This window comes from Daphnia pulicaria, chromosome 1 (assembly GCF_021234035.1).
Source record: "Daphnia pulicaria isolate SC F1-1A chromosome 1, SC_F0-13Bv2, whole genome shotgun sequence".
NCBI lineage: Eukaryota > Metazoa > Arthropoda > Branchiopoda > Diplostraca > Daphniidae > Daphnia > Daphnia pulicaria.
Window position 1 is genome coordinate 11,208,291 of NC_060913.1, and position 27,451 is coordinate 11,235,741.

Genomic DNA, 27,451 nt, shown 5'->3' on the forward strand with positions numbered 1-27,451 from the left:
TACCGAGTGTGTAGTGTGTCGTGATTTTGTTGTCGAGTTGATCACATGCAATTTACGAGTGTACACGAGGCGCGGGGGGAATCTAAAAAAGAAAAAACGAAAAAATGTTTTTCTCTTTTTTCGTCCCTTTTTTGGGTGTGTGAAGGGCCTCTCGGCTTATGGGAAAAACAAAACCCAAAACAATTTTGTTATTTTCTTTTTTTCTTTGCCTTTAAAAAAAAAAGAATTTCCCGTCAGTTGCGTGCCGATGTTGCACGATACAACCGAACGACGACTACCATTTCGGACACAAAGATCTTTTTTCTCCTATTGTTTTTCTCTTTTTCTCTTTTATTACAAATCAAATAGTATCGGTCACAAAAAAATTCTTTTGTTTGGCGACGGGAAAAAATGTTTTTATTAAAAAAGAAGGGGGGGGAGGGAATCGTCATGGAGACCGCATGTGGCCGGCGGCCGTGAGTTGTGTGTGTGTCTTCCACTCTAAAAGTATTACAAGACAAAGGCCAACCTCACCTACTCATTAGGCGCAAGAGTGGTAGGTGGTTTCTCTCCCCCCCCCCCCTCTCTTCTTCTTGTTGGTAATTTGCTCCGACCGCAAGACTTGTTATTTCCCATCTGTGTATGTTATCCAACAAGATATTATTCCGGCAGCCATTTTCTTTCTTTTTTTCACTTTTCCACCCGAAAAAAAAATAAAAAGGCGAAAGAAAAAAACAAAACAAAATGGGGGAATGTGTGTGTACATCAAAAGAAGAAGTGTATCCATTTTCGGTGGTGTGAAGGGAAGGAGAATCGCTTGTTTAGACGTTGCCAGATGCCGTCGGTTGGTGCTGGTGTGCGGATCGATTTTTCTTTCATTCCACTCGTATTCGTCTAGAAGAAGAAGAAAGGGAAGAAGAAGGAAAAACATTTCCCAGTGGATTGATGCTCTGCCGTTGTTGATCTGATGATCTCGCTCCCCTCCCTAGACCTTGGGATTTATACATTTCTTCTCTCGATAAAATCCCCATGAGAAAGAAAGAAGAGTCTTTTCTTTTTTCTCAACTGCTTTTCAACACTTTACACTTATTCGTGTTTGATTGTTGCCATGTTTTTGATGTGGCAGCCGAAAAAATGTCGGCCACGGTTCATATTAAAAATAACAGAGTTGCTTCTTTTTTATATTGTTGTCTCTTTTTATTTGCCAGGGTCGTCTGCTGCTCGGTTACCTCCCCGCACACAACGACGGTTTTGTACTAAACAGCTGTCAATTGACGCCGACCTCCCCACCAAACCACCCACTCCTTAATAATCGATCATTAAAAGAGGGTCGATATAGGAAAAGTGGTGGAATGAAGGAAACGGATGAAATCTGGGAGAATGACGGACACGTGACCACACAAAGAGCAATCTTGTTTTTATTTCGAGATGAAGACCCCACGGGGCTTTCTCCCCTGCCTTTTTTCTCTCTCTGTGACGTCACCACTTCTCTCTCTCTCTCTCATCCGATACCCCACCATCATCATCAAACAGCGCAAATCAATGGACTTTAGTTATTTCCCCATAAGGGGGCGTGACATTCCTGCAGTTAAGTACGTGTGTGTGTGTGTGTGAAGAGTAAATCGATGGCTTCTTTTGTTTCCATTTTCAATTGGCGACGACGAAAATAATGGGGGGAAATTCTACACTGTAAAAATGCGAAATGGGAGAGTCTCTCCTTTCTGGCCCATCTGGCAACGTTCCACCCGAAATGATCAAAATGCACACACACACAACTCTGATCACACACACAACTTTTTTCTGCATTAATTGTGAACTGGGAAGAAGAAAAAATAAAGAAGAAGAAGAAGAAGAAGAGTTTCCACCGATATAACCCACGGGGGTGTTTTATCTTCTCCCACAGAAAGCGAATGGAAAGAGAAGAAGAAGAAGGAGAGAAAGAAAGAATGAAAGAAAGAATAAAGAAAAAGGAGAAGCTGAAATCAACGGCCATTTTAGCGACGACGGCGTGGCTGCCAGTCGGGTAAACGCCCTCTGACGAATTCGTCGTTAATCAACGGATTTCAATCGCCCAAAAACTGCCAATGCATCGCCAATGATTGGCAAACTGATCCACTCGTCTTGTCCGTTCATTTCCGGACGATCCTTTCCATTTCACGATGATTGCCGGCCATCTTTGAGTCTCCTTTGTTCGATGGACGAGTCGCCTCCAACGATGGCCGTTGCTTGCGCCACGTTATTTTATCCCCCCTTCCCTTTTCTCCTACACGCTTTTCGCCTCCGAATTTTGTAGGAAGGTGGAATTTGGAAATAAAAATTCCCTTCTCCAAATTAAACACGTTTTTTCGCCATTTTTCTATCATTTCCCCGTAGAAAAAGTTGCAATTCAACTCGAGTTGAAAAATGCGAATCAAGACGAAAAGAAAAACGATCGGCGCGGTTTTGTGTGTGTCGACGCTGCCGCCACCACACGGTCGGAGAGAGTATCACTTCCGCATTCCACTTTCCATTGTTTAGCATCAACTCTCTCTCTCAGAGTAGAGTAGAGTAGAGAGGAGGGGGGGCTAAAGGTTTTTTTGCGCTCTCTCCGACAGCAGTCGGCCCGAAAGCCGTTGAGACGAGCGGTCGCTCCTGTACAGCGCTCTTCTTTTATTTTTTTTTTACACACAAAACATTTTAATATAATCCGTGGAAAAAGAAAAACTTTTTTTCTTTTATTTAAAAAAACAGTTTTTTAGTGTCTGCTGTGTCTGTGTGTTGTGTTGTGTGCATTGTGACAGGATGACCGTTGGATTACCGCACGAGGAATAAATCAGAAAAATCATCTGAAAAATAAAGCATCCAAGTAAATATGAGCAAGAGGTTCTTTTATTTTTTCTTCTTTTGTCTGGTCAAGTGACTATGCGGCGACGCAGAAACAAATATAGACTCGGTGTAGAAGTAGAAGAAGAAAATGGTGGTGGTGGTGTTCATTTGGCGTCGGATGGCGTCGTCCGTTACGTGTTGATTACCGTTGCGACGACAATCAATTAGTCTGACGCGCTTTTCTCACAAGTTTCATCACCACTTCCTTATGCGACTCGCTTCATCCACTTCCTTTTTTGGCATCTTCTTTTGAGGAAAACACAAAAATTGTCTTTTTTTAGTTTTCGACGGCCCATTTTCTTTGTAATTAGATTCAGCTTGGGTTTGTTTTTTTCTCTGTGTGTTGTAATCATTGTTTTTAATGAATGGACGCGCGTGATCGATCACCTGTAATTAGCCAACCCTCCTTTTGTCTGTAACACTTTCTTTGATTATTTGCATTGACACTTTGTTATGTTTTTTGTTTTTCTCCGGCGGAGTATTTGATCCGCACCGGAACTCTTTTGTTGTTGAAGCTTCTCTTATACGGTACACATTCCCGGTATGTAGTAGGAGTAGGCTATTATTGATTCAAAGTTGCTGCATGCGACGCATCTCTTTTCATCTTTTTCCCAAACTGCCGAGATGAAAGTGAACGAAAGATGCCCGGCTACACTCGAAAGTCGATTGTTTTGTTAGTCAATTGAAAAAAAGATAATGACGTGAGTTTTTCTTCCCCCTCCCTACCCCGCCAACCAGAAGTAGTGGTCGTCACAGACAGGGGAAAAAAAAAGTGTCTTTGTACCGGGGGTCTATAATGAGATTAGCCACTGGATTGAGCCCGCACGCGTGTGTGTGTGTGTGCTAAGACCCATCGTTCATAATTAAACGTCAGAGAGAGAGTAAAAAGGAGGAAGTGGGCAAAAAGGAGATTTTCCACGAGGAACGGATGTTGAACATGAAATGTGAGGGGAGAGACACGCCCCCTTTTTAACACTGCCGCCAGATGGTGTGTTTGTATCCTCTGAGGGCCTTTATCAGACACGACCCTCGAGCGTATTGATTTCATCTCCCCCATCTTCCGTTGTTGATCGTTTCCCCGTGATACCAATCACGATCGGTGATTTGGAGCGTGATTGAGCTTTTCATAATATCCATCTGCCAAAATATATAGAAAGGCCCCGGGAAAATTTTGGCGGTATTGTCCGACCCATTAAATCACTTGAATAAATAAAAGAATCCGACCGTCTCTATTATTAGACACTGAAAAATATTTTCATTGTCGACAATCAGATAGTGCAGGACAAGTTTTTTTTCTTTCAAAAAAAGGGGACAGAGTCGTTAGTCTGGTCGACGTGACTAGAGGCCACAAAAAAGAAACACATTTTTGAACAGGGGGGGGAAGACAACCGACATTTTGTCTCGACTTGGAAAGTCGCCATCGATTGTGTGTCTCTTTTTATTTTCTCCGCTCAATCATCTGTCAATGGCAAAAAAGAAAACAAATGGCAACATTTCATTCATTCAATTCATCCATTTTTTAATTTACAGGTAATCGTCTGCTAGTGGCGCCAAATTCAAATCATCGCCGAATTGAAAGAAGATTATTCATTCAAAAAAAAAATAGCCAAGTGATTGCGTGAGTGCTGTGGTGTAGTAGTGGTGACATTGTTTTGCCCTCCGTCCCGATGGTTGGTGCGCCGGCCGCCGCCTGTGAGGCTCGCGCGCCCACAACCGACGCCGCCCGCAGCAGCGCCGCGTTGCCGGACCAATGAAAGAGTCGGGCCCGCTGGCTGCTGCAGGACTGGAGGAGGCGCGGCCCGATTCTCTGGGTTGTGCACTTGCGCCCAGCGCCGCCGTTGCTTCGATCAACAACAACAATAATAATAATAATATTATCATCAGCAATAACAACAACGTCGTGTCTCCAGTGTCGGTCCCCAATCCGGCAGCAGTAGGCCCAGCTGGCCAGCCAACGACGACGACGACCGGTGGAAGGTCGGGCGACCCGACGAATTTCGAGTACGAAGACTCCGAATGGGATGTTGGCATTGGCAATTTAATTATCGATTTAGACGCCGATATTGAAAAGAATAATTCAGGAATTACCTCAACTACAACTACTACACCGACCCAGAAAGGGAATCAACAGGGTTCCGGCGCCGGAATGCCCAGCGGAACCAGTCCAAATAGTGGAGCTACCGGCTCATCGCCCTTAAACACAAACAACGGCAGTGCTGCGGCTGTTACGGCAACTACGACAACAAACTCTACTACGGCCGGAGCCACAACAACAACAGTCAAAAGTGGTGGTGGTGGGGGCAGTAACGGGTCGGCGGGTGGGAAGATGGCAGCGGCCGTCCACTCGGCCACAGTTGAACCCGGTTTGAAAATGAAGATTAAACGGACAAAACCTGGGCCAGGCACCAGGTCCTCGGAGACCAAACACGAAATCGTCAAGACCTCGGAGGGAAATGCAGCAGCAACAGCAACAACTGGATCAGTGCAACAACCTACAACTGGGCCGGCAGTTTCTTCGTCTGCAGCAGCAGCAATCGGTTCGCCGACGGCCGTCACAGCTGTGACGGCCACTGTGGCAGCAGCAGCAGCCGTCCGCCAGCCTCAACTGGCCGGAGCCAACAACAACAACAATAATAATAACAACAACAACAACAAGCGTGGACCGTCGGCCAACCACAAAAGAGACAAGTCCAGGGAGAAAGTTGCCAATCCAGGGGGAGCTGTCAAAATGCAAACAACAACTGGATCATCCGTGGGGACGTCGTCGACGACGACAGCAGCGGCCGTCACGGCAACCGCATCCGTGACGGGAATGATGACGACATCTTCGGGAGTCACGGTGACTCCGGTAACCGTCTCCGGGGGCGGATCGCCGGCCTCTTTACGCGCCGGAATGGTCGTCCCATCTTGCACGACAAGCAGTTTGACAGTGACTCCGGTTGTCGTCGGGGGAGGAATGTTGCCCAGCAGCCGGACTCCTCCACTCTCCTCCTCCACTGTTGTCCTTCCGGCCGGAATGGTCAACGGAGGAGGACCCACCAACGGGTCCAGTCCCACCTATCCCGGCTGCAACAGCACGGCATCTCCCGTGACAGTCACGCCAGTCGGTGTCACCTCTCTTCTCAACAACCTGGGCGGCCCAGGCCGTCCAGACGCTCTCATTGTTGGCACAAATAAAACCTCCTCGTCGTCCGGCTTGATGACGTCGACTTCTTCTTGCACAGAGCCGCCGAGTCCCCCAGCCAAGAAATGGCGCACATCTGGCCATCTGGCGTCGGATAAAGTAAGTTCTTGTTTAATTCCTTTAGACTTTTTTATTTTATTTGCCTTGACACTATATAATAATTATACGACTGGTGCTATCATTATTATGACTTTCTTGTTTGAAGAAGAAATAATAAAAACGAAAAAGGCAATGATTTTTATTAGCAACAAAGATGAAAGTAATAATCTCTATTTAGAAGTTGTCTCCCAAGACTTGGCAACTGTTTGGGGAAGAAAAAGAAAACGCTCCTTGCTACAGACACACACACACACAAACTTTTTCCCGAAAAGTAATGTGCTCTCTCGCGTGTGTGTGTGTGTGTGTTTGGAATTTTGGATTCGGTGCTGCTGCTGCTGCTGCTCGAAGGAATATCAGCAATGCAATTAGTTGAGAGAAACTTTTCTTCCCAGCCAAAGTTGCTGCTGCTGCAGTTTGCCCTTGGGGAAATTTGAGTTTCGGCTACCAAACTATTATTTTCCGAGAATTTCTATGCCTTTCATCATTGGATTCTGATTCGTCTTTTTTTTTAAAAAGAAACAAGATTTTATATTTTTCTGAGTAGTCAAAATTTTTGTTTGCTCTGTTAATCTTTTTCAAGGGCCGAGAAATGGGTCTGGCAATTATTATTTTTGACCTGGTGGTTGCAGAAACCTATAATAATAACCCCTCGACAGCTCTGGGGGGCGTCTCGGGGGACCAATCACAGTTAAGTGAGGGGGGAGGGTTAGAAAAATTGGGGAAAAGGTTAGGTCAAAGATGGCAGAGTAAATTGCAGACGAACTTTTCCACACACAAGTCTCAGCATGATTTACTCGATGGTCGCGTGTGTGTGTGCAGTGCCGGTTAAAGTGTGTGAATCTTGATCAACAATGACCAACAACAAGTTTTCTTAAGTTCTTGTGGAATATATAATTTTTCTCCCCTGTGAATTTTGTCTCCACAACGTGGCGTTCCATTTAGTTACAAGTACATTATTTAATCCGTTTAGTGGGGACTCGGATGCAAAGTTTGGTGATTATTCATTAAGAGTTTGCGTGTGTAATTGACGTCATCGCCATTTTGAAAAGACGAACGTGGGTTGAATGAATCGACGAGCAAAGTCGTCGTGATGGCCCAACAAATGTTGACGGTGATGGCCGAAGCTGCTGCCCAGCAGCAGCAGCAGCACGGCAGTTCTCCCACCAGTCAACCACAACAACATGCCACGCCACGAGTCAAAGTCAAAGGCCGTCGAAGGGTCAAGAGTCGGACGTCGTACTCGCTTTCTCTTAAATTGAAAGCCGTCGAAGAAGCTGAACGATCGGGACTGAGAGCCGCTGCTCTTAATTTAGACATAGACGAACGAGTTTTACGACAATGGCTCACGAAAGCCGAAGAATTGCGTCAGGCTGGTCTTACCAATGCCGGATCAACCCGCCGGCTCAGATCTCGTTCGGCCTCCAAAATCGCCTCCGGTGTCTCATCTTCTCCCGAACACGAGGTTCATTCTACCGTGTCCCCAGCTGCTATATACTTTGTCTCTTGTTGTTGTTTATTATTCAATCTAACAAAAAGTGTGTTTATTTCTTTTTATTTTTTGACAGGTTGCGGATCCAAGTCCTCCGCCGCCAGCACTGTCGACAGCCAGCAGCGTGACGGGTGGAAATCGGAGCGTGACTCTATTGGCTGTGACACCACCCAGTGCCGGATTGCTGGTCAACGGTGTTGGGGGCCATGGTAATCCATCGATGATGTCGGTCACATCTTCTTCTAGTCCCAGTGCGGATGGCTCTCCGTGCTCCTCATCCCATTCGACATCCTGCTCATCGTCGCTGGTCGTCTCCAGAGCGGATGCTTGTGTGGGCACGTGCAGTGCCTCCACCATGACGGAACCAGAATGCCTAGGACCCTGTGAACCGGGCACCGCCGTCACCTTAGAAGGAATCGTCTGGCATGAAACAGAAGGAGGTTCGTTTAGTTTGTTTTTCTTAAATAATAATTCATTCCGTTCACGTCATTCAACACATCTTATTCTTGTCCACACACAGGTGTTTTAGTCGTCAATGTCACATGGCGAGGTAAAACATATGTTGGCACATTGATGGATTGTACCAAAAATGACTGGGCACCGCCAAGGTATATAAATTTCAATCACCATCTCATTGGCCACATTCCAATAAAATTTTGTATATATTTTTTTTTAGATTTTGCGATTCGCCGACGAGTGATGCCGAGTCCCGAGCACCAAAAGGCCGTGCCAAAAGAGGCCGCGGAGCGACAAGCACGCCAGTGCCGACCGGCGGGGCCGGTGGTGTCGGAGTGGCCGGATTAGCCGATGCCTCATTGAGTCCCATGCACAGCAAATTGCGGAATGGAGCCAAAGGGCGACGTGGAGTGGGTGGAGGCAATGGCGGAGGTGGACTGCCGGCCCCACCCAGTCCAGCCAAAGAAGTTTTGACTTCAGGTGGCAAGCGAAAAGGCAGCAGCGGTGGCAGTGGACCTAGTGGTGGTGCTAGTGGCGGCGTCAAAAACCTGGACGAGGCGGCCAACGGCAGTGCCAACAAACGGAGTCGTTCCAGTTCGAGAGGAGCCGGGTCTTCCAGCCCGTCCATGGATCCACCGCCTGTCGTGTCGACGGCAGCGTCTCCAATGTTAATCGAGTGCCCGGAGCCCAACTGTTCCAAGAAATATCGACACATCAACGGCCTCAAATATCACCAGTCACACGCTCACGGAGGTATCAGCACGGTCAACGCCAACGGTGGAGTGGCCGCTGTGGCGGCGGAAGCCAATTTCGACGAAGATTCCAATCAGGACGTGACGATGGTGACACCTACCAAGAGTGGCAAAGAAGTGCCAACGACGACGCCTCAACCGGCTGCTGAAGAGGCCATGGAAGTGGCTCCTTTCACCGGCAAAGTGCCGATGCCTCCGCCACCAGAGTCGACGACGACGGCGACGACGACTTCTAGTGGCACGTCGTCGACGAGTGCCTCCTCATTGAATCCCGTTTCAGTTGGTGTCACGACTGCAACGGATTCTGCCGCTTCGCCGCAGAAACCCCCAAAGCCCAGCAGCCCACGGCTTCCGGCACCTAGTCCCATCCAACTTCTTTCGGCGTCATCTTCGTCATCCTCCTCCCCGTCTGTGATACCGACCGACGCTACTCCTTCGCCCGTCACTAATGGATCCAGCAAACCGGCCGTCGAGCATCTCTTCACTCCCATCGTCACTCAGCCAATCAACACGACGTCCACCACCACACCTTCTTCGACTACATGGACTACTCTGACGCCCAATCCGCGTAGTCCGGCCATGGCCGTCACTGCTACTACTCCCAAAGTGACTGGCTCTGACGCCGAATCGGTCGAGCGGAAGGAAAGGTCAAAGCACAAGAAGAAGAACAAGGACAAGGATCGTGAACGCAACGAAAGGAGGGATCACGCCGCCAAGAAATCTCCTGGAGCGCCGACAGTGACGGCCAATGGATCGCTCTACCACAATATGACGTCAGCCGTCGCCAATCCGTCCAGTCCGGCCTCTACGGCCACCATCGGAGCCGATCCTTCTGGCGTTAACTCATTGACTTCCGGCATTGGCGCCACCAATGGCCCTATACTCGCCACCGATTCCAACCGCGAAGATGTACAAAGTCCAGCTTATTCGGACATCTCGGACGCCAACGATCAGTCACCTTCCTTACTTGACGCCGAGCTGTTGGAGAGCAAGAAAGTGGCGGAAAAATTAGCGGCCGAAGCGGCTGCTTGTCTTCCACCAGTGGCCGGCCCTGGAGCTGGACCCAGTGTTCATCCGGCTTTAGGTTCTTTCAGCATGTACCCGTTTTATGGTCAACCCGCGTTCATGCCACCAACGGCAGCCGACCAGCAGGCCGGTAAAATGCTGATGAAGCCCGAAGAGAGAAGAGAAGATCCAGCAGTCAAACCTATTCCGGCTCAAGCTGCCGGAATCCCGCCACTACCACCACCACCACCACCACCTACATTGCCGGCTGGCAGTGGTCATCCTGGTCCAGGTGCTTTGTATCAACCGCCCTACGGATTTATTCCACCTTATCCGGCGTATCCAATGGATCCAGTGATGATTGATCCAACCGCTTCCGCCGCCAGATCGACCAGCAAGACACCGGATCAAGGAGGATTGGGTATCCCTCCAGCTCATTCGCCGAGAAGGATCGACTCGAGTCCAGGTCGTAAGGACGAGAAGAAACCTCCTATCGGCACGTCCGTCACACCCGTGGCGCCCATCAAGAGCGATCCGGTGTCTCTGCCACCATCCATGGCCATTAGCATGACAAAGGATCCCATCAAGGAAGAAATGAAGAAAATGACAACTCCATCCATGGAAAAGATTCTTCCTCCTTCATCTCTACCACTTCCCGGTCCTATCAGCGTTCCGACTGGCCCTAGTCCGTTGGGTCCTCCCGGCATGCCCGGATCCGGTCCACCTGGATCTGGTCCACCTGGTCAAGGAGCTTTCGACACGGCCATGTTGTACCAACGGCAACATCAAGAGGATCTGCGTCGCTTTTACAACGTTTATGGTGGTGACGATCCGATGCTCGGTCCAGGCCCTGGCCATCCAGCAGGCATGGGCATGTTTCCGCCTCCGATGAATTCACCAGGTTCTGGTCCTCCCGGACCAGGTTGGATGGTCAATGGTCCCAAGAGTTCACCACTAGATCCTCAACAGCCTCCGTCTCAACAGCAGATGATGCAGCAGCAGCAGCAACAACAACAGCAGCAGCAACAACAACAACATAACCAACAGCAGCAGCAGTTGCAGCAGATTCAACAGCATATACACCAGCAGCAACAAATCCAACAGCAACAGCACCAACAACAATTTCAGCAACAATTGCAACATCAGCTACAACTCCAGCAGCAGCATCAGCAACAACAACATCAACAGCAGCAGCAGCAGCAACAGATGCAACAACACATGCAAAACCAGGCGCTCCATCAGCACCTTCAGCAGCAACATCAGCAGCAGCAACAACAACAACAGCAGCAGCAACAACAACAACAACACCAGCAACAACAACAACAGCAGCAGCAACAACAGCAGCAGCAACAACAGCAGCAGCAGCAGCAGCAACAGCATCAATCGCGCAAATCTTCGTCCAAATCTTCGTCGTCTATGCCCAGCTCGGCTTCGAGTCCAAAATTACGGCCGCCTTCGGTCGACAGGAAACAGGAGCATAGAGACAAGGAGCAACAGAGGCCCAATGAAAAGATCTCGGAAGGAGTTAAACCGACGATGGAAACTCAAGGACCACCACCTCCGCCCGGACCACCGCCAGGTGCCGGTTTGTCGCCGTACGGAATGTATCCCAACTTGTATCCGTATGGATTACCGTTCGACCCATCTCATCCAGCCTACCGGAACACGATGGCTTCCATGTTGGGTGGATCACCTCACAATCCATTCGGTCCAGACCCTAGAAACGGCCCGTCTCCGTTTGGTATTCCCCACCATCCGCACCAGTTGTCGCCGGCTGGAATGAGAGGCTACCCGTCGGGTCCGGGCGGATTTCCCGGTCCTTCCGGTGAAGATTTGAGCAGAGCGCACGCGCTGGAAATGCTACAGCACCAAGCCAACCAGTATTACGCATCACTGGCTGGCCCACCTCCACCACCTCCACCTTCATCGGCCCAGCAAGGAGGAGCTCCGACGAGTTCTGGCCCTATTTCCGGCCCTGGTTCCCAGCAATCTCAATCTCAGCAGCACAAAATCCACGAGCTGGCGGAACGGGCCATGAAGTCACCTCCTGCCTCGCCGGCCGTCGGCCACGACAAGAACCAGGTTTCAATGGGTTCTGGTCTCGGTCTAATACCTCCCAATCCGTCGACAACGCCAACTGGACCCGGCCAGATGGCCAAGATGTCGATGAACATGGACCGTCGCTCTCCGTCGATGGGTTCCAATAATCCACCTCGATCTTTACTCAGTTCGTCGGTGGGGCAGCCGGGAGCTCCGCCGATGCCGCCATCCTCTGCTGGATTCCTCCCGCCTTCGTTAGCCGCTTCAAATCATCATCAGTATCCGCCTTCCGGCTCGCCCTATGGCGGACCTAAACCTTTGCTTCGACCGTAGATATACATATTTATATATTCATCAATTTTTCCCCTTTTGTTGTTTATCCTGTCACATCATCCTCCGTGTTAGCCATCGCCGCACGCAAGTGATCTCTTTCTCCCTTCGCTTCATCCATTTTTTTTTTTAACTTGTACATCCTCTTTATCACGCTGCCTACACACACACACACACACACCCATCGCACTTATATGCGATCGTGTACAGTTCCACCACCATCTTTATTTTGATAAATTCATCCAATTCGGCTTATTATATATTTTCGTGTCGTTGTTGTTGTGTAAAGATAGGATATCCAGGGAGCCATTTACCTGCGTGTGTGTGTGTGCGTGTGTGTATTTAGGGAAGTCTGCACCATTTAATTTAAGTAAAAAAAAAAAACTAAAAAAGGCAAAATAATATTCATTCAATCATTTCCCTTGTTGTTTGCGTTTTCTCACCTTTGTGATATACCTCTCTCTCACTCTCTGCGCTGGACTCGCTCTTATCAAAATTATCAAAATTATTTTTTTTAAAAGGTTGCAAAAAATAATGAATCAACTTCTACAAAAGAAAAAAAATTGGATTTTAAAAAAGAAATTTACTTGATTAACATCCACGACATCCCCCTTCCTTTTCAACTCTCTCCTGATGACAAAATGATTTTTCTCATTAAAGGTGGCGGCCCCCTTTTTCTTCGTCCTTTTGTCTTACAAATTACAACAAACAAAAAAAGAAAATGATTCAAAATTTTGATTGACGGGGGGTCACAGTGAAAAAGTAGAGTTTGAAATATGAAAAAACGCGCGCGCCTGCTTCTCTCCTCGTCGTTCTTCATTTTCTGGTGTGTACAAAAATTTAATAATAATAATAAGTTTATTATTTCCAGCTGAAAATGTTTCCTTGTGCATTGTGTTTCCCCCCCCCCCAATTTTTTCGTACTGTGTGTTTGTGTGAGTGTCTATGATGCGCAAAATTTTGCCAGAAAAATTTAGAGAAACTTTTTTTTTTCTTTTTTCTTTTGAATTTGGAAATGTGTAATAAGATGAAAATGTTGATTTCTTTAAATATGACATTATGATGTGCCGTGTGTGATTTCTATGCTCTCGCTTCTTTTATTTTAATTTGATTTTTTTTTCCTCGTCTAGGATTCCGGGAACGTCCGTAAAACATTTTCATTGTCCCGTTTTCCCTGCGTCGTCACAGCAACTCCCTCCCCCTTATCGCGCCCGCCGACTAACCCAACTGTTTTTTTTTTCCTTCACTCCTCCTCGTACGCTTGTTAAATATGATTGAAATTCACACCACCAACCACACACAAATACAATCAAGATTTTTTCGAAAAAAAAAACCAACAAAACAAACAACCCAAAAAGTTTCGTGGATTTCGTGGTACCGTTGAAACACCCAAATTTGGTCACGAACCAGCTCGGATGCTGTTTGCAACTGGTTTGAAAAGTGAAAAGCCGTGAATCATCACGCTGGCCACCTAGTGGATGGCTCACGGGGTTTTTGTTTATGGGCCTCGCACCGGGAGCCTGGAATCTGTACACACGAGAGAGAAAAAGAAAAAAAATCAGGAAACTTTAGCGCTCACGCCGAAAGGAAGTGGATTGGTTTCCCGGCTGATTTGGTGAGCGTGACCGCAGCAACGGGAGAGAGTGGGGAGGGTGAGCGATCAACCGAATCCGTAATATACTTTGCGTCGCCACCACCAATTTATTGAACCCATTTATTTCCGTTTTCTCTAGTACTTGCTGCACATTGGCATCCAGAAATAAGCCAGTGGCCAGTTGTCATGTGACGTATACACACACACAGTTAGACCCTCTCTCGTTCCATCCTCTTGGCTACTTTTGATGCTGTGCATAACGAGAACCCCTCCTCTCCCTGTGTGTGTGTGTGTATCTGGCTATGGGCATTCGGCGTGAGTCGTGCGCACGCGACACACACACACACAGAGGAGAGAGAGAGAGGAAGAGTTATATGAGGACGGCAACCAGTCTGGAGGCAACCACCGGCTCGATCGGTTCCTTTAACGTTTTTTCCGTTTTCCACCCCCCCAAACAAAATAATATAGGCAAAACTCACGCGCAGCACGTTCATCTCTTTTTCATTGGCGGGCTGGTTATTTCTTTTTTGAACACTTTTGATTTGATTATAAGAAAAAAGGACAATTGATTTTTCCAACTCCGCAGATTTAAGACTAGCGAATTTTGAAAAAAAAGAAGTTCCAATGGATCCGTGGATGATTGCCCTGGTCACCATTTTCATCTTGTCTTTCCTAACGGTCGTGGCGTGCATCATTCATCATTTCTTTTTCGACGATCATTGACACATCAAATTTTATTTTTTTGAGTTTTTCTGTTTTTTTTTTTAGTTTATAGTTTTGTTGTTTTCTTTTTTCGTCGTTCCGCTGCAAAATCGTCACGCCCTTTTTTCCACCCAACCAAAATATTCCAATTCTTTTTTATTTTTCTATCCGTATTATTTATACCCAAGTGTTTCGCATCCGGTCACCGGAAAACCCAGAAAAATTCCTCATTTTTATCATTAGCTGCGTGTGGATATCATAAAGAAAGATTGACGTTGTGACACTTAGTTTCCCCTCGGTGTTTGTGTGTGTGTGTGTGTGTGCGCGTGTGTGTGTGTTATCTGTCGAGGCCAAGTGCGTCAGTCAGTGAGAGAGAAAAATGCCAGCCGTCAACACTTTGGTAAGTGATTGCTCCAGTAAAGTAGAAAAAAAGGAAAAAAAGAAACAATTTTTACAAGAAAAATATGTCGCCTTATTATTATAACGGAGAAAAAATATTTTTCTCCTCTTGCTCGTCGTTGTAACTCGCCGGGAATTTTTTTATCAGCGGTTTTAGCCCGTTTTCCTGTACACTCACGTACACACACACACACGGGTATATGTAATATGACGTCGTCAATTTTTTGTTGTTGTGCCGGGAAATTTGGAGTATAATACAGTGCCGGCTGAGTCGAGCGGTGCTCTGCCGTACATGGTTCGATCGTGATTTTCTGGCTCCCCCTTTCTCTGTGTTGTGTGCTGTGCGCTCACCGTTAAAACTCCACTACTTTTGCTGCTGCCCTTTCCAAATTGCCAAGTTTGGAATTGAAAGTCATGGCCCCGCAAAAATTGTTGGTACGCGCGTTATTCTTTTCTCCTTTCATTTTCTTATCGATCAAACAGATTGGCTCCGCACATGATGATTGTCATTATGTATCTAGGCTGTGTCTATAATAAGTAGACGAAAAAGTAATTTTGTGTGTGTGTGTGCTGTGTGTTGACGAGCGCAATCATCGTGCCCGGTGACCTGAAGAAGGGGCTAGACGACGACGGCTATATATCGTTAGATTGATCGCGTCAATAGATGGGAAGAGACCAGATGCTTTTAGATCTAATCGGCCACGCAACAACGAGCCCCCTTCCAAGATTGACGACGTCATCCAACAACACAGTTTCGATTTTCTCTCTCTCTCTATCCCAGCAGCGTATTTCCTAGAGCCATAAGACCGCACCCTTCATATTATCTTGTATTCCAGAGCGACCCGTTGATGAGCGCGCTCGTTATCAGCAACTTTTATCAAGCAAGTCCAACTCTTTTTCTTCCGTTTCTATTTTCAATTTTTTTTTTAAATAAAAAAGGCCATCGACACACGTACGAAGATGAAGACATCAACTTCTTTTTCCAGTTCGAGTCTTGAAAAGATTGGCGTTTCCATCGATTGATCTTTCTTCCCTCCCCGTTCGTCGCAGGAGACTCGCGATCCAATTAGATCGATAAAAGAAGACGAGAGTCAGCAGTAGCACACGCAAGCAATCTTTAAAAATCATCTCGTCATATAAAAAGATAATAAACACAACGACTAACGTCTGTGAGAAGAAGAAGGAGAAGAAAAGAGCCACTCGTTTTATTGATTGGTCCTTTTTTCTTCTTCTTTTTCTTATTCTCCGGGTGTTTTTGGGGATGTGATGTCCCTCCGAGAGCAAAGTCTTGGGGAGGTCGACCTTTCTGTATGTGTGTGTGTCAGCTGGGATCCATCTACGACAAGAGCAACTACTGTTATTATTATTGTAAGGATCTTTTAGTAGGCAAGCGGCAGTATACACAGCAGCATAACATGCAATATGTATGTATGTATCTAGCCTAGCTAGAAGCTTTATATGAAACGTTTCACCCATTGATTAGTTGTAGACGTCATCATTTTCTCTGTACATGCGCCCGTGTTGGCCATGCCGTTTCACATTGTTTTCCTCCTATAGAAGCAAATACTTATTGTAGGTCGAAAAAATCTTTGGTAACCAAAGTGAATAAAATCGAGCCAGTGTTGTGCTGTGTGAGGAAAAACACAACACATTGACAGAAATATAAAAAACCCAATTTTTATTATTCCCAGTTAAATCCAGCCCATCCTGGCTGACTCATAAGGACAAAAAACACACACAACAGCCAACGTTCTTATTTCTCTCTCCCTTGGACGGCAGGTCTATATGCTGGGGGGGAGGTACCGGAGGTATAAGGCCGGAAAGAAATGGGGATGGGGGGGGAGAGCTCCCGACGCCGAGAACGAGACTTTGCCTACACACAAACGACATCTGCTTCCTGGATCCGTCCGTCGTTGTGTCGTTAAGAGTTGCCTCCTCCTCCTCCTCCTCCTCCGTCACCTGCCCTCCTCTCTCTCTCGGCTTGTCTCGCTGATTTGTTTGTTTCCAGCCACAAACGGCGGCCATCGGGGGACTTGTAAAAAATAAAATAAAAAGGGAAACCGGCTCGGCTTCTCTCCTCCCAACCAGTGAGTGAGAGGGAAAGAAGAAAAAAAGGAGAGCGTGAGCGCAGATGGAGGGGGGGAAAAGGGGACACGACCGCTACACAACTCATCAGTCGCGAGCTGATCGTCAAGACTTGCGCAACTTTTGTATCTCCTTTTGAGTTTTTTTGTTTCGGTTTATTCCCCCAGCTGCTGCTGCTCTTATTTAGAACTTTGTTGTGCTCCGTTGCGTGAACGAATTCGCGTGTTTTTGATTTTTTAATCCCGCGCGCTGACTGCCTGTCGTCATGGAAGACGTGACCGTTCAACCGCGCGCTCATCTCGCCATCGGCCGCCAGTGGAAATCGCGTTCCGTTCTGCTTCTGCCCAACTTTTCCAGGGAAAAAGTATCTCTCTCTCTCCACTTATTCCATTCCATGTCTTTTTGATCGATTTTTTTAAATAAAGGGAAAATAGCGTAAATATAGTATATAACTCAATCAGAAAAGAAAAAAACAAATATTCCGTAAGTGTATACAGCCGCCGGTGCTATTATATGACGCCGTCAGTTCCCAACCAACCGCGAAATCTCCAAAAGAAAAAAAGGGCCCCGCGTTATTGCCAATGTTTTTTGACAAGCCAGTCGAGCGAAACCCCGCGATTGATCACCGCTCTCTGGCGTGTGTGTGTGTGTGGTATAGAGTTATTACATCATCTCTCTCTCGAGCTATATACAGATGCGTGGGCCACAATGAGCTCTGCAAAAAAAGCCAAGTTATTACATTTATTCCAATAAATATATTTTTTGTTTTGTATTTTTGTTTTGCCTCCAGCTGCCAGTTAGATTTATTATTGAAAAATCCAATTCCAATATCGCAGCGCTTCCGGTTGCAGAGGTCCGGCAGCACTTCACCAATTGAATTGTGTGTACAGAGAATCAATCAAAAAGTCAACCTCAACTACCGAAAAACTTTTATTTTTATTCTTTTCCAATTTTTTAGAAATTTCATATTTTTAAAAGTTAGACCGATAAAAAAAAAACTATTTTAGAAAACAGGGAAAAAATGTTTTTGAAAAAAAAATTCTTTCGAGGACATGTGCTTCACATCGTGTACCCAACAGCTCCCAGCTCGGGAAAAGAATGTCAACAATTTTTTGGAAACATTTTTTCTGTTCCGCAGCCCCCGCCTGAGCTGCTGCTGCTGCTGCTGCCCTTTATTTTTTTGTGGTTGCCTTATTTGAATGCGCGTTCCCTTTTTTTCCGAAATAGATTTTTACCGGGACCCGTCGCTCTCCTCCTTTTTGGTTTCTCATTTCGTGTTGTATCCGAGAGTCGCGTTCCGGAATGATTCGAAACGCGCGCGCGCGCGCGTTTTTTTTTATTTTTTTTCTCCCGTGGGCTATATAGTCCCCCCCCCCCCTCTTCTTTCGTGCAACTGTCTCTCTGGCGTTTCTCATCATCGGGACGGAATGTCGTTGTCGGCCATCTTCTCATTTCCTTTCGTCTAGCGATCCGAGACTCACGAGGGGACATCATTCGACAATCGACCGTGTTTCTTCCTGTTTTCTTCCTGCGCTGCACAAGAGAAAGGGAAGGAGGGGGGGGCGAGACTCTTATGTTTTGTTTCTCAAATGACGTCATTCCTCAAACGACTTTCATCTATTCGAGAAGGGACTGGCTTATGTAATTTTAACTGCGGGGACTACATATTATTACCGCTGCTGCTGCTGGCAGCGTTTCATTAGCATACCTTGAACGGGGGGGCGAAAAAATTCAGAGATAAAATGATTCTCCCTTGAGGAGAATCATTCTGTTCACATGTGTGTGACTTTTGTGTGTATACATATCTTTAACATTTATTTAGTTTTTTAAATGATAACTTTTTTTTTATTTAGCCTCCACCCGTGGCTCCGGGACCGGTCATTCAACACGATGGTCCCGTCATGCAGCTGAGCGGCAAAGGACTCCTAGTTCCAGGCTCCTGGAAGCGTCGCTACTGCGTCCTGGACGGCCGTCGTCTCTACTACTATCAGCTCAACGGGGTAAATAATAATAATAAATAGCCAAACGTATCTAAAGAGCAGAGCGCCAGCAGACGAAGCTCTTCATTGTTCCAACACCTCTCGGATTTGTTCTGGGTTTCCCCCCTTCTAATGAAAACGTGTGGGAGCTGGGAGGGAAGTAAGAAATAAGGTGACGACGAGATCCTATTTTTGACTTCCGGCTTCTCTCTCGTCCCGCTGCCTCGTCTCAGCTGTGCGGGTTAGAAAACAGCAGCAACGGGAAGTTGTCTAGAAATCAACGCCTTCCTTATCTTATAGCTGATGTGAACTGCGGGAGAATGAGAAACCCCCAAAACCGCGCTGATTTCGTGCCCATAATAAGGAAATCGAAAGAAAGTAGACTGACAACTTATAACGGCATCGTTTATTTAGTCTAACAGTTTTAGATTAGCCAAAACTCGACCGGTTTTTATTATTCGTGTTGGCACACTTCTCGGAAATTTTTTTTTTTTTTTTGTGTACATAAATTAAATAACGCGTGGTTTTGATCTGGTGATTTCACTCTTTTCTTTTTGTTGTTGTTTTGTCCATTTAAGGAAAATCAGGGTCATCTGCATTACCGTGACAAGACGAGTCACTACGTCGACCTGGACAACTACGACATTTGCGAAGAAGCCAAAGGCATCAAAACCGCTTCAAATGTGTTAGTCATCAGCTCGTCAGAGATCGAGAAATCTTTTTTCGACACGGTATGAACAATCTAATCCAACTATACGTATATAAATAAATGTATACACGTATTATTTATACAATGACTTGTGCCGATTTCTCTTTCTACTCCCTAGATGGGCATATAAACTTTTGACTCACGTTTTTTTTTCTTTTCTTTTCATAATACAGGGGCGGCTGTACCTGTCGGCCGAGACTGCCAAAGAAATGAACGAGTGGATCAGTCAGATCCGGTCGGCCATGTCGGCTCTGCGAAACGGCCCAGCCAAGGCTCAGCCTCCTCCCAAGAGCTCGTCCAAGTCGGCTGCTGCTGATGTATCGACATGCTCCACTGCTGAGGTTAGCTTTCTCTTCCTTTTCTCTTTCTCCAGCACAGTGCACATTTGAACGCATCGCCGAGAATCACACCCGTCACGCAAGACGAACCCATTAGAATTCTAGAAAAAACGGTGGGGGGAAAAACAATAAGCAAACAGTGTCGAGCTAGCCCCATGTGCGGGACAGATGCGCAAAAGGAGACCCTCGCCGGCCCTTTTTGTTTCAATGTGAATCCACTCCCCAAACGGACACATTCCTCGGGGTAATCGAGTCACGTAACGTGTGTCTAAGCTGTGAATCCGTGCAGCGGTTGTTATTTCAGAGTGCGTTCCTTTTTCCGTCCGTGTGGGAGCCACACCCTCGTCGTCGTCCATTCTTAATGGCTATTATAACGTCATTTCTCTATCATAGACGCTCTTTTTCTATATGAACGCCGATCAAAAATCGATGGCCGGTGGGAGGTTACACGATCGGAGCGCGTGAGATGGATGTCGAATCGCGATGATGGATCTCTACTACTACCCCACGCTCTTTTTTTAAATCGATATTTAATTGACGGGGGGGGCAACTCAAGAGAGAGAGAGAGAGAGTCCGCCGGAAGGGGCCACACTGTCATTAACTAATGGCCCTGACTGATTCGTTTCGCCTCCCCTCGTGTACATGTTGGTTCTCTCACACTACTAACGAGGAACTGGTTTGATGCCGTTTGACGGATGTATATATGATGCAAGACGTGTGAGATGAACATCATGTTCTTCGTTACATACGTATACAAAATGGAAAAACAAGACCGGCAGGATTTTCAATTTAAAACTAATTTCGTTGATCGATATCCGCAAACCGTCGGCGAACGCCGCCCCCGCACTTTTCCCACGAAGCGCAAACTACCCCGCAGGGGGTCCGATCTATAGACGAGAATTTACACAAGACAAACACGCTCCAGGGTGCGCAAGACTCATCAAAGCATTAGTGAATGTGTCTGTGGATGTGTGTGTATAGTTCCCTGGGCGGGCTGTTTTTTTTTTAAATCTTTTTTGGCAATAAGGTTCCAGGCAAAAATCGATAGACTTCATTTTTTCTTCTCTAAAAATATACACGATCCTCTCTCCAGCGACCTTTCCAACTTGGATATTAAATACGTATATACGTATATACACTCCGTCATAGAGACTTTGCCTTTCATTATAGCCGCGCACCACACACACACGCGGCCAGGAGTTAAATAGACACACGTACGGGCGACTATTATTGTACGGAGCCTAGGCTGCGCCGATGGGTGGCGGGACTATCGGAGTGCGCGCCCGGAGAGCGGGCGATCGATTTCAATCCGAATGTGTGTGTGTGTGTGTCTGCCGGGCTGGTGCAGCAAAGACAGATGCGAGTGTATTGGGTGGAAAATAATAACGGGAAAGTCAAAGAGAATGGCGGGTGGGGGCTACGTCAAAAAAAGATAAGGTACATATAACAATAACAATAAAGAATGAAGACACGGCGAACCGGCTAGTGTTGAGAGAAATCGATGAAGCGAGAGCGCGGCCAGTGGCGGTACTCAATTCGTCCCAATCGGAGGCCAACAGAAAAATATATAAGAAACACAACAAAGAAGAAGAAGAAGAAAAAGTTGATTCTTTTCAAAACTTTTGTGAGTGTCTGAGGGACTTTTTTCGATATAGTCGGAAGGGGCCAGAAGGTTTTCAGGTTTCGACAGAGTCATCAGTCGGGTCGTTTTGACGTTATTATCATCGACCATTCAGGCCAGCGCACAGCTCAAACTTTTTCATTTGTGCCCGTCCTTTTATCATCACCAATTCACACCCACTCTTGGTTGGAAGGTGGGAGCCTTTATCTTTCTGAACTAGGTCCCCTCCTCTCATTGAAACTCCAGTAATTTTGTAATTAGGTCAGAGATAACTTTTTTGCATATAAAATGTGTCTCAAATTGCGTTATATTGCAGCAGGCGGCCAAGATGAACACGACCGAGACGGGATTAGAAAATTCCATCCTGCTCCTGAATCCCGGCGAACATTTGGATTGCATCACCAAACAAAGGGCCAAGGGACCCACTGGGCGTCGACTGCCGCGCCAGGCCAAATCCCGACTCTATCCGGCGTCGGACGCCGTCCAGCAACAGCAGCGCAGCGAGAGCCTCCCGCGGCTAGAGCCGGCGGTCAACAACGATCCCGTCAACATCAGGTTGGGCAATGTCAAGCACGCCGCCATCATCCCTGGCAATCGTTTGATCAATCGCATGATGGAATTGGACAGCGTCGATGAAGACGAGTCCACTGTTGTCGTTGAGCCCGATCCTCCTCCACCAGTCCCGATCCTTAAAATTCCCGATGACGACAAACTCGCCGTTCCCGATCATTCCGGCTTCGATCAGTCGTGGTTTCTCGGGAGCGCTAGGGCGTCGTCTCTTGGTCCAATCACTTTATCGCCACCACCGCAAACCGAATTAATCGGTGGTGGTGGTGGTGCTGGTGCTGAACAATCCGACGCCCAGTCCTCGTCATCGACGTCCCTACCGACAGGCGTCACTTCTCGTCCGGCCAATCGATACTGGACTTGCAATTTCCTCTAATCAATAACAATAATATAACCTCCCCTCCCAACATAGTAGTTTGTGTGTGTGTGTGTTATCTCTTTCCCGGTGCCACTTTTTGGATTCTTTTATTATTTTTCAAATTGTTTTTTAGTTTTTTGTTATTTTGCTTGCCTGCATGCCTGCCTGCCACACATTGATCGTTTAGGTTTTATTTTAATTTGCTACATGTACATGTTTGTTTTTTGATTATTATTTTTGTGCTGCATGTTTCTCTTTTTTAGTGGAAATGTCAAATGTTGATATGCATTGTGCCAACATATCGTCGCCGAAATGCGTGATATGTGCAATTAGATGTCGAGTTTCTAGCCAGCGCACGTATACATATATATATAACCCCCCTCATAATCTAACCTTATGTTCCTCTACTATACACAACACACACGCCCGCCCATGTCTGGATTTTTTCGTGTGATATGCTGCAAGTTCCGTTGTTGTCCCTAACTTGATATGATCATGTGAAGTTTGGTGGAATGCACGCGCTTCAATTACTGACGAGCCTGACTAATGAACTCGTCAGATGCCAACCTGAATCAGCTCAATTTGTCTAATGACGATGAAAATCAATGCTGATGACTGGCATCCGTTCAATGGCATTTCTCTCTCGGTAGATATACGAATGGTATAGATACGAAAGCGAATAAAGAGCTCGGGCTTACACATCAGGAGACTCTCTCTCTCCCCCATCTAAACGCCTTCAATGCCAATCAATACCTGAAAGAGAAGTTGTGACTGCTGGAGGAGAAATGCCAAGCTGGATCTTAGATCTGCAGCGTGTATATAAAAGATCTTACAGATATATATGAGCCAGGAGAGACAAGAAGACGATTGGTGGTTCTCTGCTGTGACGGAGCAGAGCGGGTCTTTCTTTTTTTTTTTTCTTCGGGTGGGATTGAACGACTGCAATCAATGGCGCTCACGCCAACCCAGTCCCGAAAGATACACATCGTCCCCCTTTCTTCTTCTTATGGTATATTGACACGAAGTAGTATACCCTCTGGCTCTCTCTATCTCTCACTTTCCCTCTTCATTATTATTTCCTCTTGGCAATCGGCAGCAGCCATGGCAACCCAAAGTCTCCAAACCCAAATAGTTAATCTAAGAAACTCTCTGTCGGCCCCGCCGGCTGATTGATGTTCGATCGCCGGCTCTCCATCCAGCAGCTGACGCATTCAAATGAATATAAGAGTCGAGAGTGGTATTTGCATGCACCGATTGGGGCGATGATGAAACCATTCTTTAATCGATGAAGTGATGCTATCTACATTTTAAATGTACTATCTTTAATTTTTTGGGTGATTGATGGATGGATTTTTAGAAGCAGTCAGCTGAGCCGGGGCCATCTCAATCAGCAGCACAATCGCTCCTTTGATACCGGCCAGCATCATCAGAATAAGCGGGCGGCAGCTTACGCCTACAGTTCCAGCGAGGAGAGTTTGAATTTATCGTTCGCCCAGCAGCCGCCGGATCAGCAGCAGCAACAAGACGAGGAGACGGTGGAGACGTTGTGCGAGATTCCTTTGATCCATCACTCGACCAGCACACCTTCGCTGGTCGCTCATCCGTCATTCGGCCAAATGGTGGCCAACAATCATTGGCTGAATATCGGATCCAGCAGCTCGACTCCACGACCAGTCACTTCCGGCAAGCGCCGCTCCGTTCAGCCTTACAGCTGCACCAGCACCGACGATCCGCCCGGATTGCCACACCAGTACCAGCTCCTGCTCCAGCAGACGGCCGCCATTAAAACGACGCTGTCCGGATTGGAAGCGGATTTCGGAGCGTCGAGACGCGACATGGGCTGGTTGCAGGAGAATCTGACGACCGTTCAAAGCGCCACCGGAAGCGTTTCCGACAAGGTCGTCAAGATGCAGTCGCAGGTGGCCAACATGGAGCGACAGATCAACGGAGCCGTCAAGGTTGGCCGGCAATAAATAAGCCCAGCAGTCGTCTGCTACCCCACCAAAAAATATCGCCCGGCTTATTAACGACCCCCTTCTTGCTTATTCCCTTATTCTCTCTTCACTAGATATCATTTGGAAACTCTTGCCAAATAACCCACACTCACACTTCTCTGGTTGATTCAATTAATACTATCTTCGTTTTCTTCCATTTTCTGTGTGTCCCGCTTATTCTATATATACTAATGACTGTTGATTTAGTGAGTGCGTACTACCCCCCCTCCAGTGTCTGATTAACCCTCCCCAGCAGCAGCACGAGACTATGGTGTGTCCTTTAATACTCTGCAACTGTGTGCCCAATTTATTTTTGGCGGACAAGCGGGATATGAGAGCGTGTGTGTGTGTGATGCCCGTGTGTTTGCGTGAGCGTCTGCTGTTTGATTGACGGTCATTGATTCGTTCCCCCCCCCCGTGTGTTGCCACTGAGCGAAACCGAGGAGCATATAATCGTTTTCCAGTGTGAAGAAGCAGTCAGGGTTGAATAATAAGATATACCCGATGAAAAAAAGGAGAAAATAACTTAAAAACACACACACACAAAGCATCTGTATGCATTATTTATCCAGTGACATATCATCTGTCAGGCCTATCAGTTCCAATCATCTAACTTTAAACATTTGTTTTAGGATTGAGAGTTATAAGGAAACGATTTCATGGTCTATTCATGTATGTGTTTATACGAAACATTTTTCCCCCTTCAGAATTCAACAATTTCCCTGCGAATAATCGACAGTCGTGTGTAGGATTGCGACGAGCTATCGCTTATGTCAGCTACGTAAAGAGTTATTCCAAGCCGATGTTAAGTTGCGAACCTGGGCGTGGTGGTGGTGCTGGCTGGCTCCTGTGACAACGAATCAATAACGCGCATGCATAATCCTATACGTCATACCCCCCCCCCCCCCCCCCCGTCGTGAATTCGCCTTCGTATTATATTCTTAGAAAACACAAAAAGAAACATTTCTCCTTTTTTTTTATTATTTTTCGTTGTTGTTTGTTTGTCTGTTGAAATCCCTCCCGCGCGCTGTGCGACCGTCGAAATCGCGTTTGGCTTTTGTTTCGGTCAAAGCTGTTTACGACGATTTCGTGTAATACCTATTCTGCTGTACACGAGAGCGTTTGGGAATAGTCTATATTATACCCGACAGGTTTCGTGAAAGTAGATACGTATACACGGGGCGCGTTCTTATTCTTCTCTCCTTATCAGCCGCGTGCAGCACCAAGAGCCCGGCTCGCCGTGGGGAATCACGATCGAATACATATAACATCTCTCCCTCGCCTACATGTACTTCTGTCTGTAATGGGGTCCGAAAAAGGGGAATGAGGAGTGATTTTATTGTGATGACGTCATGAAGGACTGGTGCTTGTGTATTTCAGTTGTTACATTCATATCGTTGCATGTTGTAGTTTGAAAGTGGGAAACAAAATGAAGAAGAGGAAATGTTCAACAAAAAGAAAAAGGCAAAAATAATTCAAAACATCCTCTGAAACTAACAACTTTTTCGTTCTCTTTCACTGATACTAACCGATCGATGAATTGTTGATTATTCTAACAATAACACAATTACGCAGGAATGTCGACCATTTTTACATACTACCGAGGAGGAGATAAGCTGGTAAATGTAGGCGGCGTTAGACTTATTCTAAAGTACATATTATCCCGTCAGGAAGCGCAGCAGTTGCAGCAGAGGGCCAATGATGCGCTGAAATCGGCGTCGGATGCCGAACGTGACTTCCGGCGGCTGGAGAACGACTGCCAATCGTTGCTGAATCAGCTACTACGTCAACAGCAGTCATCGAATTCGTTGGCCGATCCACTGTGTCTCAGCCCAATGACTCCTCATCCGCCTGGAAGCTTGATGATGATGAGCTTCCAGCAGCAGCAGCACGGAGCGGATACGAGCGGTCATCATTTCTCCTCTCAGCGCTCTTCCAGCCAACTCCCGCCGTTGGCACCCGTTCCGCAACTCAACATCCCGCCCACTTTCGATTTCGCTGCCCTGTTGACTAAATCTATGCCGATCGGATCGTCGGCAGTGGCGGCGGCGGAGCCCCGAATGAAATCCTCCTTCCGGAGCGAGGGTGTCAATAAGAACGGAACCAAATCCATTTCGTTCGGTCCGATCACGACGTACGCCACGTCTCCTACAACGGATCCTGATGATGTCATCCCGGCTGCCACCAGCACTCTGAGGAAGACCATCAGTCATAGCAGTGGGCCATCGTTCGTTCTTCCGGTTTCGGACTTTAATCAAAATTCCCCACATTCTATGATGACTTCTTAGACAACAATTTTCTATCAATTTCTTATTTAAACTGTTTAGGCCTCAACCAAAATATTATTTTTTATCATACAAGGATATATTCCCGGTGGATTCTCTGTTAAGGTTTGAGAATTATAGGGAAACATTTGTTTTTTTTTCAATTTTCGTTAGTCCTTTCAGAAGAAACGTGTGAACTTATTCGCCATTTGTGGGAATTCCAGCGATTTTTTATTGCTTTTCAAACTAAAATTTGTTTGGACTTAATTTGAATTAAAACTCCTTTTTACTTTTTTTTTGTATATCGACTAATTCCAAATCTTTTTTTTCCAGCAATGAAGTACTTCCATTTCCTATTCTTCCTTTTTATTAGTTTGAATTACTTTCCTACTTTACTTTTCATTTGGTTATTGTATTTTCGTTTTTTTTTAAATTTTGTTTTTAAATCAGCAATAAATAGCAAAAATATTAGAAAAAAAAAATTTCATTTTTATTGAAGGGTTATCTTTGTTTAGAATTTTAGATATCTAAACAACATGAAACCATGAAACTTAATTCCGTTGCAGGTTGCACCGATATTTTGCTTCTACGGAACGCCGAAGGACGGCACTGGGCAACTTTTGTGGAGCGCCTAATCCGTCA

General features: G+C 46.4%; 2 protein-coding genes across 6 annotated transcripts; both read left to right on the forward strand.

Moving 5' to 3' along the window:
• Positions 1–2,575: 2,575 nt before the first annotated feature.
• LOC124338248 (nascent polypeptide-associated complex subunit alpha, muscle-specific form-like) lies at positions 2,576–13,271 on the forward strand. 2 transcript variants are annotated; one of them, XM_046792346.1, is made up of 5 exons: positions 2,576–2,824; positions 4,375–6,127; positions 7,693–8,056; positions 8,137–8,224; positions 8,293–13,271. In XM_046792346.1, exons 2-5 carry the CDS (start codon positions 4,595–4,597, stop codon positions 12,200–12,202), a joined length of 5,895 nt encoding a protein of 1,964 aa, XP_046648302.1. In that variant the 5' UTR covers positions 2,576–2,824; positions 4,375–4,594; the 3' UTR covers positions 12,203–13,271. The 2 variants fall into 2 exon arrangements, with proteins under 2 accessions (XP_046648302.1, XP_046648310.1); XM_046792354.1 differs by lacking the exons at positions 2,576–2,824; positions 4,375–6,127 and adding an exon at positions 6,862–7,589.
• A 719-nt stretch (positions 13,272–13,990) lies between these two features.
• LOC124338262 lies at positions 13,991–27,212 on the forward strand. Of its 4 annotated transcripts, none has more exons than XM_046792386.1 (7): positions 13,991–14,895; positions 18,833–18,979; positions 19,537–19,689; positions 19,841–20,008; positions 21,943–22,181; positions 23,909–24,509; positions 26,216–27,209. In XM_046792386.1, the coding sequence occupies exons 1-7, from the start codon at positions 14,875–14,877 to the stop codon at positions 26,831–26,833; spliced, it is 1,947 nt and encodes a 648-aa protein (XP_046648342.1). In that variant the 5' UTR covers positions 13,991–14,874; the 3' UTR covers positions 26,834–27,209. The 4 variants fall into 4 exon arrangements, with proteins under 4 accessions (XP_046648342.1, XP_046648351.1, XP_046648333.1 ...); XM_046792395.1 differs by lacking the exon at positions 13,991–14,895 and adding an exon at positions 14,918–15,329 and having other exon boundaries at positions 26,216–27,210; XM_046792377.1 differs by lacking the exon at positions 13,991–14,895 and adding an exon at positions 15,366–17,343 and having other exon boundaries at positions 21,946–22,181; positions 26,216–27,212.
• The last annotated feature ends 239 nt before the right edge of the window (positions 27,213–27,451 follow it).